Genomic DNA, 17434 nt, shown 5'->3' with positions numbered 1-17434 from the left:
CCAGACATCACTCTCCATCGGTTCCATGGAATTTAATTAATGTAAAGTAATGTAACGGGAGCAAGAGCACACAATTTAAGCACTTCAACAGGATTCCTTGTGGTATCAGCCTCAATATGCTCACCATCCCTTGCACCCTTTGCTCAATGGCAAGGGATTGACAGCTTGCACTTGATCTGGATTCACTGGACAGGCAAAACAGTGAACAAAAGGAAGCCATATAGTAAGTGCTCGGGAAGGTGAAATGGGCACTGTACAGCCAGTTTGCTGTGTTCGATCACTGTGACTGCTCAGGAATAGGCGGGAATGGCAACATGACACCCGGTAGTCACAATTTCCATTCTGCAATCTGTGGCATGCAGACTGTTCTGCATTGGTTTGAGTGCTGGTCAGTTGCAGAGCACCTCGTAGCCTTTTGGGTAACAAGGGCTTAAAGGGAGCAAGAAGAGATTGTAGCAACAGTATCTAAACACCACAAAACATTCCACTAAAAATAGAGTTAGTGGGGAGACCAGTAGGACGATTTCTGGGAGAGGTGGGAGGTGCCCAATGGTTGCTTTAATGTGGATTATAAGTTTCCAGAACAATCTGTGAGACATTGCCCAAACAATGGCAAAACTCTCTACTAGTTATCACCACCCCTACTCAAGATCCAGCTTTTTGATGCCAAAAAGTGGCCACCGAGATTGGCAATTGGGTATTCAGTTAATTAAGAATGCAACTGTCCTTTTCTATGTGAGAACTGAATTTTGCATTATTCGTGGCTCATGGCACATCACTTACAGCAGGCTGCAGCATCTCATAGTGCATAGCAAAGGAATCCTCCTCACCCCTTTTTAACTTTATATGGATGTCAGAACTATTTCTCAACTCGCAGAGAAAAAGTATTGTAATTAAGTGTTACTGTGTTTCATATAGATATTAACAGTGTAATGTCAACAACAAGAAGTCCTATGTAGTGTTCATTGTGTGTGGATGATTTCCCTGTCTTTTACCTTCTGCACACCACCGACCACAGTAGTGAAAGTGGATATACCACTTAGGTTTGCTGATAATGAAGAGATTGAGAGCATGTATGATGAGATAAAGGAAATTATTCAGGTAGTGAAAGGAGATAGTTACAGTTGACTGGAATTTAGTAGAAAAAGATAATAAATAGTTCACGAATATGGTATGGGGGAAAGGAATGAAAGAGGAACCAGTGTGGTAGAATTTTGTACAGAGCATAATTTAATCATTGCTAACACTTGGCTTAAGAATCACGAAAGAAGGTTGATACTGAATTTAATTTGTGAAAGGAGAAAATATAAATATGCAGCAAATGAAGTGGGCAAAAGGGAGTACAGGGGTCTAAAAATAAGGTTGACAGTAAGTGCAAAATGGCTAAGCAGGAATGACTAAAGGACAAAAATAAGGCTATATAAACACACGTAACTGGCAAAAAGGGGATACTGCCTACAGAAAAATTAGAGCAACTTTTGGAGAAAAGAGAAGCAACTGTATGATTATCAAGAATTCAGATGGCAAGCCAGTATCAAGCAAAGAAGGGAAACTTGAAAGTTGGAAGGAATGTATAGGGGTTATAAACAATGGAAATGAATGTGAAGGCAATATTATAGCAATGGAAGAGGGAGTAATGATACTGTGAGAAGAATTTGATAGAACAGTGAAAGACTTGAGTCAAAACGAGGCCACTGGAGTAGACAACATTCCTTAAGAATTTTTGATATTCTTGGAAGAGCCAGCAAAGAGAAATCTGTTTCACATGGTGTGGAAGAATTATGGGACAGTTGAAAGAAGAATGTAATAATTCCAATTTCAAAGAAAGCAGGTGCTTGCATCTGTGAATATTACTAAACTATCAGATCAGTAAATTATGATGGCAGAATACTGACACGAATCATTTACAGAAGAATGGAAAAACTGGTAGAAACTGATCTCAGGGACAGTCAGTCTGGGTTGTGGAGGAATGTAAGAACATGTGAGGCAATTCTAATCTTAGAAGATAGGTTAAGGAAAGGCAAACCTACATTTATAGCATTTCTAGGTTTTGAGAAAGCTTTTGACAGTGTTGGTTGGAATACAATCTTTTAAATTCTGAAGGTAGCAAGTGTGAAATAAAAGTTAGTGAATAGTTATTATTTATAGCTAGTACAGAAACCAGACTGCAGTTACGAGAGTCAGTGGCCATGAATGGGAAGCATCAGTTGACAAGGAAGTAGGGCAGGGGGTTGTAGCCTACCCTCAATACATTAGTCAGTCTTTATATTGAGTAAGCAATAAAGAAAACCAAAGAAAAATATGGAGAAGGAATAAGTTCAGAGAGAAGTAGTAAAAACTTCGAAGTTTGCCTATTACATTGTAATTCTGTCAGAAACACCAAGGGACTTCGACAAATGGCAGCTAATTCTGAATGTGGAAAAATGTAAGTTAATGCAGATGAATAGGAAGAACAAACCTGTAATGTTCGAATATAGTGTTACTAACGTGCTGCTTGACACAGTAAAGTCATTTAAATATCTGGCTGTAACATTGGAAAGAGATATGAGATGGTATGAGCACGTGAGAACTGTGGTAGGGAAGGCAGATGGTCGACTTTGGTTTATTGGGCGAATTTTATGAAAGAGTGGTTTACCTTTAGAGGTGACCACATATAGAATACTGTGTGACTTATTCTTGAGTACTGCTTGAGTGTTTGGCATTCATACCAGGTCAGATTGAAGGAAGACATTGAAACAATTCAGAGGCAGGTTGCTAGATTTGTTACCAGTAGGTTTGAACAACATATAAGTGTTAGAGAGATGCTGTGCAAACTCAAATGGGCATCTCTGGAGGGAATGCAATGTTCTTTTCAAGGAATACTATTGAGAACATTTAGAGAACTGGCATTTGAAGGTGACTCCTAAACTATTCTACTGCTGCCAACATACACTGCGTGTAAGGATCATTAAACTAAGATACGAGAAATTACGGGCTCGTACAGAGTTATATAGACAGTTGTTTCTCCCATGCTCTATTTATGAGTGGAACAGGGAAGGCAATGACTAAACCCTCCGCCACACCCTGTATGGTGGCATGGGGAGTAGCTATGCAGATCTAGATTTAGGGCAGTTGAACAGAATGTACAGTATCTTGAAAGGAGGGAATGTAAGATGAAAATGACTTCTATTGCTGCTACATTCCTTGTTGTATACTTATCCTTGCAGCTTCTCTTCACTGCATTTGGTTCTTCCTTGATTATGATATTATCAACATTGTCTCTAATTTTAAAATTTTATTTTAAAATGATGCTTTACTTGCTTTATTGGGACAGACTGCAGTGCAGATACATTGTAAAGAACAGGCAGGTCAGATTGCAAGCAAATGAGGTGGGGGGGGGGGGGGGGTTGGGGTGGACGCACATACTGACTGTTTAGTTTATCACATGACCTAAGTATTGTAGTTCTGTCTGAAAAACGCCACACTTTTTGAGACAACACTTGACTCCTGCATCTGACAGCACTCGAAAAAAGAGTACGCAAATTGGCAGTGTGTTCCTCTGTCGTACAACCTGAGATGACAGTATCATCAAGGTAATTCGAACAGAACGGCACTTGCCCCCAGGGGGCTCACAGTCCTTTCGTGAATATGTGCGTGGTGAGCACAGGGCCCCGAGCTATTGCAGCCTTTCTTCTTTCCCAGGCTGCATTTCCTTTCTCTTCCCCTCCTTTCTTGTATTTGATCCTTCCCCTCCGCCCTCTCCTCTACCTCTCCTGGTGTCCTTGTTTATGTTGGCCCCACTATCCTCCTGGTTATGTTAGCTTTGCGATTTGGTTTTATTGAGTAATTATCTCATCCTTTTGGCATTCTCTGGTCCCCCTCTGGGGTTTGACATCTATTACTAAATTTCTATTCCATAGCATGAGCCATTTGGGGAAGAGCACCTTACCTAGTGTCTCCGGCGTGTGCCCTCCTAGTTCCTTCCATCTTTTCCTTCACATCGTTGTCTGATGCTAGGGTACAGAGCCAGCACGGTAGCCAGCCAATGTGGTGGGTTCGCTATGTACCCTTTTGGTTGAGCCCCCTGAAAACACGGGGCTCACATTTCTGATACCTGAGCTGTGACCTCTTCATGTAAGCCTAGGAGTGGTTGCTTGTCATCCTGGAGCATCGGAATGCCCGGCAATGGCTGTCATGCCAGATGGCCCTTGCCCAAGCTTCTTGCCAGGCCATGAAGGCCCAAGGGACGCCTACTGTCTGCTACGTCATCCTCAGCCATATGGCGTCGCACGGATGCAGTAGGGAGATGCATGTAGTCAACACACACCTATCCCCATTTTGCAAACTTTCTAGATCATGGAGCCACTGCTGTTGGTCATTTAGCTTCAGTTACCTCGACAAGGCTGAGTGTATCACATGCCATTCCTCCCACCAAGGAAAAATCCTTGGCAGCACTGAGAATTGAACCTGGGTCCTCCGCTTAGCAGCCACCTATGCTGACCTCCCAGCTTTGGAGGGGGACCAGTTTCAAATAAGCCAATAGTGTAATAAGGCTGATTCTATCAATAATCAGGTAGATAACCCTGGAAGCTATATGAGGGTGTGTTATCAGCTGACATCGTTGTATTTCAAGAATTAGCAACACCAGAAAATTGTAGCTCAATGCGGGATGATCTAGAAGGGAGCAATGTACAAGTACGCCTACCTACATACTCCGAAAGCCACCGCATGGTGCATGCCGGAGGGTGTGGTGTACCACTACTAGTTATTTCCTTTCCTGTTCCACTTGCAGATAGAACGAGGGAAAAACAGCTCTCTATATGCCTCCATATGAGCTCTAATTTCTCATATCTTAATTTCATGGTCCCTACACGAAGTGGATGTTGGCAGCAGTAGGATCGTTCTACAGTCAGCTTGAAATGCTGGTTCTCTAAACTTTCTCAGTTGTGTTCTTCAAAATGAATGTCTTCTTCCATCCAGGGATTCCCACTTTGAGTTCCTAAAGCGTATCCGTAACACTTCATGCTGATTGAATCTACCAGTAACAGATCTAGCAGCTCGCCTCTGAACTTATTTCTTCTCTTCTTTCAATCCGACCTGGTGCGGATCCCACACGCTCGAGCAGTACTCGAGAACAGATCGTACAGTGTCCTGTATGTGGTCTCCTTTACAAATGAACCACAGTTCCCTAAAATTCTCCCACTAAACTGAAGTCAACCATTTGCCTTCCCTACCACAATTCTCACATGCTCGTTCCATTTCATATCGGTTCACAATGTTACGCTCAGATATTTAAATTACATGACTGTGTCAATCAGGACACTACTAATGCTGTTTTTGAACTTTTTGGGTTGTTTTTACTAGTCGTCCACATTAACTTATATTTTTCTACATTTAGAACCAGCTGCTATTCGTCACACCAACTAGAAATTTTGTCTAGGTCATCTTGTTTCATCCTACAGTACTGATCTCTGACACCTCCCTGTACACTACAGCATGATCGGTGAATAATCACAGACTGCTGCCCACACTGCCTGCCAGATCGTTTGTGTATATAGTAAATGGAACGTTCTACCACACTTCTCTCGGACACCCCTGGTGTTACTGCTGTCTCTAATGAACACTTGCTGTTGAGGACAACCTACTGGGTCTTCGAGCCAGTCACATATTTGGGAGCCTGTTCTGTATGCTCGTACCTTTGTTAACAGTGTGCACTGGTGTACCGTGTTGAATGCTTTTTGGAAATGTAGAAATATGGAATCTACCTGATGCCCTTAATCCATAGTTCACAGTATATTGTGTAAAAAAAGAGCAACCTGAGTTTCGCACTAGTGATTCTTTCTAAAGCCAGGCTGTTTTGTGGGCATGAACTTTTAGTCTGTAGGAAATTTGTTATATTTGAACTTGGAATATGCTATAAAATTCTGCAGCAAACCGAAGTTTGGGATATTGGTCTGTAATTTTGCAGGTCTGTTCTTTTACCCTTCTTATACGTAGAAGTCACCTGCACTTTTTTCAAATCACTTGGCTTTTTCCACTGGTGGAGGGATTCGCGGTAATTACAACCTAAGAAAGGAGCCAATGACATAGGGTACTCTTTGTAAAACAGTGTGGGGATTCCATCTGTACTTGGCAACTTACTCGTTCAGCTGTTTCACTACGCCAGGGATGCTCATAACTGTGCCACCCGTATGGGACTCTGTGCGATGGTCAAACAACAGTACGTTTGTACAATATTCCTGCAGGAATGATTTCTTAAATATGTAATTTCAAACTTCGGCCTTACATTTGCTGTCTTCTACTGCCAAACCAGACTGATCAATGACTGACTGGATGGAAACCTTAGAACCACTTCGTGATTTTACATAGGGCCAGAATTTTTTTGGGTTCTGCGCCAGATGGTTAGCAAAGGTCTGATGATGGTGGTAGTTCTGTGCTTTGCACATAGATCTTTTCACAGATGCACAAATATCTACCAGTCTTTGCCTATTGTCATTTGCATGTCCCCTTTTGAATAGAGAAGGCAACAGCCCTTGCTTCCGCAACATTTTCCGAATTATGTTGTAAAACCATAGTGGTTCTTTTCCGTCCATAATACACTTATTAGGCGCATACTTGTCCAGAGCACAAATTACAATCTGTTTAAACTTTACCCATAATTCCTCTATGTCCATCATTCTGCAACTAAGTGACTGCAATTAATTGTCTAAGTCAGATGCTAACAACTGCTTATCTGCCCTTTCTAGCAAAAACCCTCTCCTATCCCTCTTGACTGATTTATTAACTTTCGTAACCATAGTCACTATGATGACAAATGATGACCAGTCTCATAAGTCAGGGACTGACAATTGACTCGCACCGTAAACAGATGTGACTAAATAGATGGAAAAAATAATTATTGTTTGATTACACAATTGGCGCTCAGTCACTGGAAAGAAACGCAACCATTAAATGTGTAGGAGTATGCATCTCGAGTCATTTGTTTGGGTGGGGGTAGGGGGGGGGGGGGGTAGGATGTAGTTACTGATAATTTATATTGGGAAAAATGATCTCTTTAAGAGTGGGCTCAGCAACTTTCACTGTAACAATTACTAATGTACATGTCATCAGAATCAGTAAGTTGTTATACTCTAAAATGTGACCATTAACTAGCATGTAAATTTTTTGCACATTAACTTGGTTTTGCAATGGAATTTCTACAGAACTTTAATGGTAGCTATTCCATGGTACCTGTGACATTATGGGAAATGTGTCCTCCTCTCTCATTTTTGTCAGAAGAAATGTTACAGACACCCTACAGATGTATGTAGTTACAGTCCTGAGAAATAAACTCTTTCATATCTCCACAGTCTCTTTATGACAAACAGAAATACAGTCAGTTAATGCACAGTGAGGTGTTTAGTGAGAATATTTTAGCTCAATAAGGAAATGCAGGGGCAAGATGCCGAGTTTTTGGCCTGGCAGTCAAGGACTCTGGTTTTTACGTTAAAAAACTCCAACTTTTCAGTGTAGTGCTCTTGTGGATCAACAAATGTAGTCCATCATTTTTCTGAAGAGTGGGTTCTGTCTTCAAAGTGTGATTCCAGAAATTCTGGAAAATGCGCTACAGCTGCCATAGCATCTGCATTTGGCTAGAAAAATTTTCAGGCCACAAATTACTTCCGATGTGTGAATGGATGGAATTAAGAGGGTGGTGTATATTCCAACAATTTGTATTTCAAAACCCTCAGTGTTTTTTCTTGTTAAGCCTGGTCTCATCTTCCATATTTTTTCATTCGGTTTGTCTAGAAGACTGCCATAGTATTTGCCATTTGTTGTTTTTGCATCCCAAGAACACTAGCCTTCAGCTTTCAGCCAGTGCTTTAATTACAGTTTCATTTTTTATGTGAGTTGATATATCCACATCTCATACATACATACATACAAACAAATCGACACACAAGATCAGTTATATTGTGTTTAACGTGTCCTAAACACTGCTGGGAATTTTTTCTTAAAGTTTATTTTTGGTAAGTGTTCAGAAAATGTGACACCCATGTTGTACAAAGGTTTCTCATTATTATAGTAATGGATGTCCATGGAATATGAATAATGGAAGTGTGAAACTTCGTGGCAGATTAAAATTGTGTGCTGGACTGGGGATCGAACCTGGGAATTTGCCTTTTGTGGGCAAGTGCTGTACCAACTGAGCTATCCCAACACAGGTCAGGGTCCACCCTCACAGCTTTACTTCCACCAGTACTTCATCTTCTCATGTCCAGCACACAGTTTTAATAAGGCAGGGAGTTTCAAATCAGCACATACTCCCCATCAGAGTGAAAATTCGTGCTGTAAATGGGAGGAGTACATGTAGCAACTTGCCATATTGTTGATGTGATGTGTTGAGTGATCAATAGCTGCATAATGAGACTCTTGAGTTTATTTGTACTATGTGCATGCACATACATATACATGTCCACGGCTGTGTTGTCCAGCCGGTTAAATTTTACTGACACTGAAGCACAACTAGGATGAGGGGTTATACCAGGTGGAGTGAATGATGGAAGATTGGTGCTGGGTGGGGGTAGGGGGTTAGAGAGGAGGATTGTTGGTAGCTGAGAGGAATCAGCAAGTGCACGGGATAGTAATGTGGTATCAGTGAACTCAGTCTAGTGTAGGTAGGGTGATTTGTTTGTGGCACACAATTATATCCTCATCTTCAATCCTCACTAGGCCCTATCCCCCAGCCATCTCAAACCATGTCCCCAGCTCCCCACAATTCTGTCCCACCACTCTCCTTTCCAGTCTCTCTCATCCTTTGTTCTATTTCCCTCTCCCTGTCCACTCCTCCACGTCAATGTGCACCACACACAACACACCTCACCCTGCATCAGACAAAACTCGTCAGTGTCACATTCCCATTCAGTAACCATCCTGACTCCCTGTCTCAGCAATCAGTTATCTTTCTGTCTAACTGTGCTGTCTCCCCATTTCTCCCCTCAATACCCACCTCACATTGTCTCCCTTCACCCACTCTATCTGATATAGCCTCTCGCCCAATCCAGTTGCAGTACTGGTGCAACTAGTCCACTGTGACAGTGTAGCTGTGCAGAGAGAGAGAGAGAGAGAGAGAGAGAGAGAGAGAGAGAGAGAGTGTCTCTTTGTATGTCTATGTTGTTTCAGTCTTGTTTAGTTTTGTTCCTATTGATCATTCAATGCCTCAACTATATGGTGATGCATTTCCATTATTTATATTTCCCGAAGCTAATTCTTTAAGTAAAATGTTTCGTATGCAATTCTCATGCCATCATACGTTACATGCGCCTGTAACTTATTATTGTGTATGTTACACTGATGGTGCTCTTATTCCAGCTTGTCCTATGGTAGTTTACGCAGCAGGAATATTTAGCAGTACTTTCTTATTGTGGCAAGGGATGAAGTGGTAGAATTTTCTGTCTAGACCTAATGGCCTTGTTGGGAAGTTAAATCAGAATACATAGTGTAGTCTATCTTGAGCAATGACACTAGCGAAATAACGTTACCTCCAAGCTAAATAAAATATTCAAATAAAATTTCTTCAAATAATTAGGTTGCTTTAACTTTTTCCTTGCTGTTTTCTGCAGTGATTTTCTTTCCTTTTGTTTTAATAGGTTAATCGAAGTGGACAGTAAACCATGAATGATTTTGACTATGATTTTGTTGACGAAATGGATGATATGTCACCAGTTTACGAGGATTTGTATGTACCATCCACACATCTTTGGTATGAGGAGGATGATGGAACAGACAGTGTCAGAGTTACAGAACTTTTAGAACTCTGTATCGAACCTACGTTAAGAGATGGCCTGAATCACATAGGCAAATTATTACTTTGGTGTTTTCTCTTCCGTGCCTCGACCCAGTGGGGTATGTTAATAAGAAAATGTTTTACTTGACAATCCTCACTATGTACATTTATTTGATTCTAATATATATCACATTTTCAGTGAAGGTTCCAGCACTGGTATGCCATTCTGTTTCTGCTGGAACTGGTCTGGTGATATTACATCACTTTTTCCACAGTACCATGTATTACATAATAGGATTTGCTACTGGTGCCTATTTCCTGCTGTTTCTTGTCTCATGTTTTTTGAAAAGGCATAGAGGTCCAATCATGGGAGTTGTTTCAGTCGGTTTTCTCATTATCTGGTAAGTAGAAGTTTCTGAAACATAACAGTAAAAGAAAGATTTTTAAAAATAATTGTTTCATCTCTCTCTCTCTCTCTCTCTCTCTCTCTCTCTCTCTCTCTCTCTCTCTCTCACATAGTGCACCCAAATCTAAGTGCAGTCAAATGATGATTGAAATCCAAAGTTTCATAATTATATTAAGATTTATTTACAGTACGGTACTTCACAGCACAGTTCTTTACAGGTATAATACAAGTCAGGTGATCAGTCTACACTACCAGCATTTTTTGTCGTTCGACACTTCTCTTTTAGGAAGCTACTAACTCTGCAGACTCTGATAAATGAAGAGCATATTTTGTAAGTTATCTCCTAATATCCATGATGCAGTACTGTAATGGATGTGAAGTAGGCAGCAGAGGGTTGTCAGTATGCCCCACTAAGCAACATATCAGGTAGACACTATGAGTCTGTACATCAGTGGTTCCTGGGCATAGGCAGACACTGCAAAGCCATGAGCAGCTGTGACATCAGTGTGTATGGCGATGTTATTTGCAGCTTCAGCTCAGCTGATCCAGGTATAAGGTTCAAGAACTGGCTTGCGTAAATAACCCAAAACTGTGGCAACTGAAATGCATTTTTATGGAAGTCCTTCAAGAACAGTTCAGATCCATGTCGAATCCTAGTCGCAAAGATGTTCAGATGGTTCAGTACTTCAAGCTGACATCACACCATCAGATACGTGCCAACATCGTCGTCTTCTTTTGGACAGCTCAACAACCATATTTATGGGCCACGAGCAGGTCCAGTCTGCAGTATTCGGCAACTTACATCAGCTGCTGCTAACAGGCTAAGTAGAGTTCATCCATAAATGGATCACCCTCTCCTTCAGCATGACAATGCCAGACCACACACAAGCACTGCAACATATGCAACAATCCAATGACTTGGGTTCACTGTCGCTAATCATTCTCCATACAGTCCTGACTGGGCCCCATCCAATTTTCATCTGTTTCCAGAATTTTAAAGGACACCTTCAATTTGATAGTGATGATGTGGTGCAAGCAGAGGTGAGGTAGTGGTCCCGTCAACAGAGTCAGAGGTTCTACAGTGATGGTGTCAACAATCTGGTCTTTTGTTGGAAGGAATGTTGTCATTGCCAGGGTGACTGTGTTGAGAAATAAATCATGTAGACACGTAAAATAAAGATGCAGAATGTTAATAACATTTGTTTTATTCAAAAAGCTTTAGAAGGTGTCACATGAAAAATTCATAGTCACTACTTTGCAACAAGCCCCCATAATACTGGCCTGGTACCAATCTAAACCATGCAGTGGTACTCTACTGTACCACCAAAAGTTTGATCTGAGTAACACTGTACACAAAATTTTTAACACAGTGGATCTGCCTTCAGATGATTTTTAAGTTTTAACCAATCTATCAAACTGATTATAAAATTTAAAATTTCCTAAATTTAAATATCAAAAACACTGGAGAAGTTTAAAAATCTAATATTCCAGCTGTAATTTCTTATTTACTAATAATGGTGCATAAGCCAAAATTAACCTATCATTAACACAATCAACTTTATGCTCCCAATTTTCATTCAATTTAATTGCAAAAACTAAGAAAAGAGTGAATAATCCAACATTTCAGTATTTAAAACTTTGTCTCATAAAGTAATTTTATTTTTACTTGATGACTTTTTTTGTTTGACTGCACTAACTTTATCATATTCTTCTGAAGCTTTGCTAGAGGATGCTGAAGAGTGCAGTTTTGACTGCCACTGTTGTGCCACTATCAGACTCATTAATTGCTCTCTCTATGTTACAATTTATCACAAAAGTCTTCATAAGATCAATGAGTAAATAATTAATATTCAGTGTGTTCATTTAGAATGAATTGTGAAATGAATGAGCTACAAACTGGAAAACAAGCTACTACCCTCCGGAAGAAAAACTGCAGAACAAATAGATAAAGTGAAAAAAAATTGTACCTAAGTCCACTTATCAGACTCAAACTGCAGGTACAGAATTCGCTTCAAAACTGTCATAGAAAAAAAAAACCACTGCTGAACATACAAAACAAAACATCCTAGTAACTACTATTTCATCTCATTACACAAGATTGTCTTACTGCTAATACTGTGTTCCTTCGGTGGTAACAGCACTGTACCCCCGTCCCCCTCCCCCGGCCCCTTCCCATCGACTTAAGAAGCAATGTCCCACTGTAGTTGTACTGCTCTTTGCATTTACACTGATGGGAAAAGAAGTCCCAACACCAAGAAATGATTAATGTTGAGTAATGTAATGTTGGGAATACATTGGTCTAGATACAATATTTAAATGATTAATGTTGCAGGTGTACAAGTTTATGTAAGCTCAAGAAATTCACAAGTTAATGTGGGCATGAGAAAGCTATTGCAAATGAGGAATGCTGGTATTAATAACCAGTATAACCACAGATTGTGGAATGCAAGCATGCAAATGTGCATGCATTGTGTCATACAGGTGCCAATGTCAGTTTGTGGGATGAAGTTCCATACCTTTTGCCCTTGGTCAGTCAGTACAGTGACAGTTAATGCTGGTTGTGGATGACACTGAAGCTGTCGTCCAATGATGTCCCATACATGCTCAAATGGAGACAGGTCTGATGGTCAAGCAGGCCAAGGAAACATGTCAAAACTTTGTAGAGCGTGTTGTGTTACATCAGCGGTATGTGTGTGAAAGTTATCGTGTTGGAAAACACCCCTGCAATGCTGTTCATGAATGGCAGCACAATAGGTCAAATCGCCAGACTAACGTACAGATTTGCAGTCAGGATGTGTGGGATTACCACATCCTGCTGCTGCTGCTGCAGTCATACGAAACTGCACCCCAGACCATAACTTCCGATATAGGTCCAGTGTGTCTAGGCCACAGACAGGTTTTTTGCAGGCACTCGTTGGCCTCCTTTGAAGCTACTTGTGGCAGTCACTGGCGCCAGGACAGAACCGGTTTTCATTAGAAAACACAACAGTCCTCCACTCCGCGCCCGTAACCCCCCCCCCCCCCCCCCCATGAGCTCTCGCGTGGCACCATTGAAGTCGCAAATGCTGGTGACTTGTGGTCAATGGAATGCACACTACATCTGTCTCAGAGCTGTTCTTGAAGTAACCAATATATAACAGTTCACTGAGTCACTGTGGTGCCAACTACTGCTTGAATTGCTGCTGTTGCAGATGGAGTACAACGTGCCACTGCCATATGTCAAACACGATGGCCTTCCCTCCTGGTAGTGCCACGTGCCATCTGGAGCCCAGTCCTCTTGCAACCACACATTCCTGTGACTATTGCTGCCAGCAGTCATGTACAATGGCTACATGCCTGCCAAGTCTTTCTGCAATATCACGGAAGGAATATCCAGCTTCTCATAGCTCTATTACATGACCTCATTCAAAGTGAGTGAGCTGTTGATAATAGTGCCTTCGTTATCTTAAAGGCATTCTTGACTAACATCAGTTTACTATGTCCAATCTCAAAGGTAACTAACATTAATGACCGTTACAGTGCATATTTAAAGCAAACTTGATTTGCATCATCATAGTGCTGCTACTCTTACCATTCTTATGTGACTGGCACGTTATTTGAATAGATATCGTCTTTCAGATGTAGACACATACCTACCAACTTCTGTTTGTGTCGCACAACTCTTTCTTGGTGTTGGGATTTTCTTTCTGTCATTGTATGTAATGGATGAACTTAACGAGTGCCATCCCCCACATCTTGAATGAGTGATACAAAGTATACAACTAAATTAAGGATTAACAGAAAAGTTTTCTGGTTATGTACCTCATCATATTGTAAAATGACTGTCCCTCAATCAGACCAGAATTTTGGCCACAGTTACAGTGGCTCCTTCTGGCACTACTGATGCATTTTGTTGTCCATGGTCGATTTTATTTCATCTTAATATTCTACTGAGCATTCACATATGTTACAATTTTAAAATAGTTTATATTACACAACACAATGAGACGAATCCATTCCTTATAGTAATTCATATATGCTGAATAGAGAGCTGCAGTCGGATTTGCTCTGGCACGTCAGGGAAAAAAATTATGTACGTGTGATGGTTATCAAGGAAAATGTTATTAACTATGTTGAATTGCGAATGTGAGAAATTTTAGGGAAATTAATGTGTGTACTTTGGGATGAAACACTAAATGTTATATTTAAGAATTGCATTATAAATGTTTATTTCCCTCTGAAATGAGTCAGGGACCCTTAGTTGCACTAAAATTGACAATGGCTTGGTTTGAAAGTGTGTAGAGCTCCTTGCTTTCCAACTGCGAACGTCTTCCGTTGCTCTCTGCAAAAACCACAGTAATCCCTTGTCATGTTCGGATTGAAGCAGCCTTGATATCTTGTCTCCGTGGTGGACATCTCCTGGTGAAATCTTTCACTGTGCTCGTCACTCACAGCTCCCATCTTTGACAAAAAGAGCTGAGATGCAAATGCAAGAAATGAATCTTGAGTGACATTCGGCAACCGAGGTGCTGGAAGGCTGTCAGCAAGTTGTCTACAATTTCTGCATAGTTGTCTGCTCTGTGGTTCCCAAGAAAGTTGTGCACTACAAGCACAAATACATCCCAAGCTGCTAGTTCTCATTCGATGAGCTATAATCTGAATTGTGGACCTTGAGTCAACTTTCGTATTTCTGGTCCAATGAAGATTCCTGCTTTCAATTTTGTGTCGGTTTTCATCTTTCCAAACTTGCCTTTTAGGTACTGAAAACCACACTTTGTTTTATCCATCACTGCAAAAAACTATTTCATGAGGTCCAGATTGATATGGAGTGGAGGTAGGTAAATCTCACTATGATCCATGAGAGGTACGTGTTGAATGTTGTGCTGTCTGTCTACAGGTAAATTTCTGGGTGGCCAGCTTTTCACTATGTAGTGATTCTTGTCATCGCGACTGTTCCACAGGCAAAGAAAGCACATCTGCATTGTATACCCAGTCTACAATCCTAATTGGACGACTCCAACCTTCAAATCGACACAGATATTTCGATTATGCTCAGAGTACTTATTCAGCATCAAAAGAGTGTTCACTGTTTCATAAGTTTCCTTCAGTCCCATGGCATAAGCAATAGGAATTGATGGTTTCTGGTTGCCATTGCGTAGTAGTGCAGCTTTGAGACTGCTTGAACTACAGTCATTAAAAAGTCTCCGCTCTTCTGCAATGTATTTGCTATCTAGTTCCTTTATGAGTCCTGTCACATTACGATAGAAGCAAATGGAATACACCACGTTCAATAGCATAGTATGCTACAAACTTCATGTGGCGATGCCGAAAATGTATAACTGTAGCACGTCTCTCAAGTAAGTTCCACTCCTTCAGTCTGGCAACCAATAGTTCTGACTTTTCTTTTGACAGGGAAAAAACACGAACCAGGTCATCCCGTTCAGCTTGGCTGATTATGTGTGGCTTTTTAATGTCATTGTTGGGATCATTCATGTATTCCATAGCTCCAGCATCACTGTCATTACCTTCAGTATCACTTTCATCATTGCTCATTGCATCAGATGGAGGAGCAATTGGTACTGGGTAATCTGTGCCATGTGCCACAGGCCTTAGAGCATAGAGCAGACTGACAATCTGGATACACAATTTTTGACTTCTTGTTCTTGCTGTACTTGGAAATGTTGGCCAAGCAGAGATAACAATTTGAGTGGTGGTCATGCTACTCCCATCAGATCATGGGAACAGCAAAAGTCATTACATTTCACTTACCATTTAATGACTGGGTTAGGCTGGAGTAGCAGACGGTGCAAAAGAGATGAGGAGCCCAGGATTTTGTTTGATCTCCGATTTCACAATCGAAGTAATGTTTGTAAGCTATATGTCACTTTCTGGTCATGTTCTTGCACTGGTCGGATGTCATATACTTGCCACAAATATAGCAAAAGTAGTCTGTACAAATCGCACAACTGGCCTATTCGTCTTTCGTTTATTGAATCACCATATACCGAATTACTGAATCGTTGTATACAAAATCACTTAAATGCATGTTACTGTGATTGTTGATTAATAAAACACAAAACCACACTAGCACAAACTATTCTATAGTCACCTTCAAATCGGAGCTATGGACAAACGGGGGAAATTGCATGGGAACTAAGTTTAAAGAACATATTGAAATCTGCCTGCATGCTGTAGCCTGCGGACAACTTAGAACTTGTCGAAGTCTGCCTGTTTCTTTTTATTACTTCACACCTATCATTCCACAGAAGCATGAAGCAGGGTAACCTTGAGAATACATACACAATCATACATCAAACATGGCTTGTTGATGCAGCTAGATATTAACCCCTGCACAGGCTTTTAATATCATACGACCTCCAGCTATAACTTTAAATCTAGACATCCTACAACATTTCTGATTGTGAAATCAGAATCAGTGCACACTATTACGTAACTTGCATTGTTCTCACCCATTAGCAAATTCACTGTTGCACACTGTTGTTGGTCTCCTGCGGGAAAATTTATTGTGATTGGTTTCCTATGGTAGAAGGAGTGAGGATCTGCTGTTGTCTGCTGCTCCTTACGGTATGTGCCATGATTGGTAGCCATCAGCAAATGGGATCTGGACTCTTGTTTCCTCAAACGGTACATACATCACCTAGTGGCAGTTACTTGTAAGTAGCACTCAGATTTCAAGTTGTTTCTACAGTCTGTTGGGTTCTGAAGGTATGCAGCAAGGATGTTTCAAGACTAAGGCCATCCTCTCTATTTGTGTTGTTAAAATATTTTAGTATTTCAGTAGTGTCTCTGATCTTGCATTCCACTATCCCTACCTACTTCAAGTGCGTAAGTTTCGTTCAATTTTATTTTTTTGCTGCCGCCTTTCTGATATTCAACCACTAAAATTTGTTGTGCTGCCCAGGTCAAATGTAACTCTCATGCTCCAGGATGAGTGTTGCTACTTGCCTGCTGGTTTTGCTGCTGTAGACTTGTCCACACTCACACTCTACCTTGTACATGATGTGCAGTGTGCAGAGCATCTGTCTTATCCTTGGTGGAGCCTAACAAATCCTGGATCTTGGGAGTACTGTGAAAGGTGGACTAGGGATCAAACTGGCTAAGGTGTTCATGTAATTGGTCAGTGAGAAATTTCACATAAGGTAAGAGAACTGGTGGCTATGGTTTGTTGATGTTCTGTCGTGTATTCTTTTATTCATTGCCGTGGCTGTGTGAATCAGTTTTGAGTTGTTACCATAGGCCAAGAAAGTAGTTCAGTCTTTTTAAGCTTATATTGTAATCATCAT

General features: G+C 40.9%; 1 protein-coding gene across 2 annotated transcripts in view; it reads left to right on the top strand.

The window, feature by feature from the left end:
• LOC124555121 (protein-serine O-palmitoleoyltransferase porcupine) overlaps window positions 1–17434 on the top strand; it is a 132555-nt gene that overhangs the window by 2589 nt on the left and 112532 nt on the right. For both annotated transcript variants that reach the window (XM_047128926.1, XM_047128925.1), the window contains 2 exons: window positions 9609–9864; window positions 9945–10146. In XM_047128926.1, the coding sequence (XP_046984882.1) occupies window positions 9633–9864; window positions 9945–10146 (434 nt within the window). In that variant the 5' untranslated portion in view covers window positions 9609–9632. The remainder of the gene's footprint in view (window positions 1–9608; window positions 9865–9944; window positions 10147–17434) is intronic.

The sequence above is a fragment of the Schistocerca americana genome, chromosome X, assembly GCF_021461395.2.
Source record: "Schistocerca americana isolate TAMUIC-IGC-003095 chromosome X, iqSchAmer2.1, whole genome shotgun sequence".
NCBI classification, from domain to species: Eukaryota; Metazoa; Arthropoda; class Insecta; order Orthoptera; family Acrididae; genus Schistocerca; species Schistocerca americana.
The sequence above is the reverse complement of the archived record's forward strand: the minus strand, read 5'-3'. Positions and strand labels throughout refer to the sequence as shown.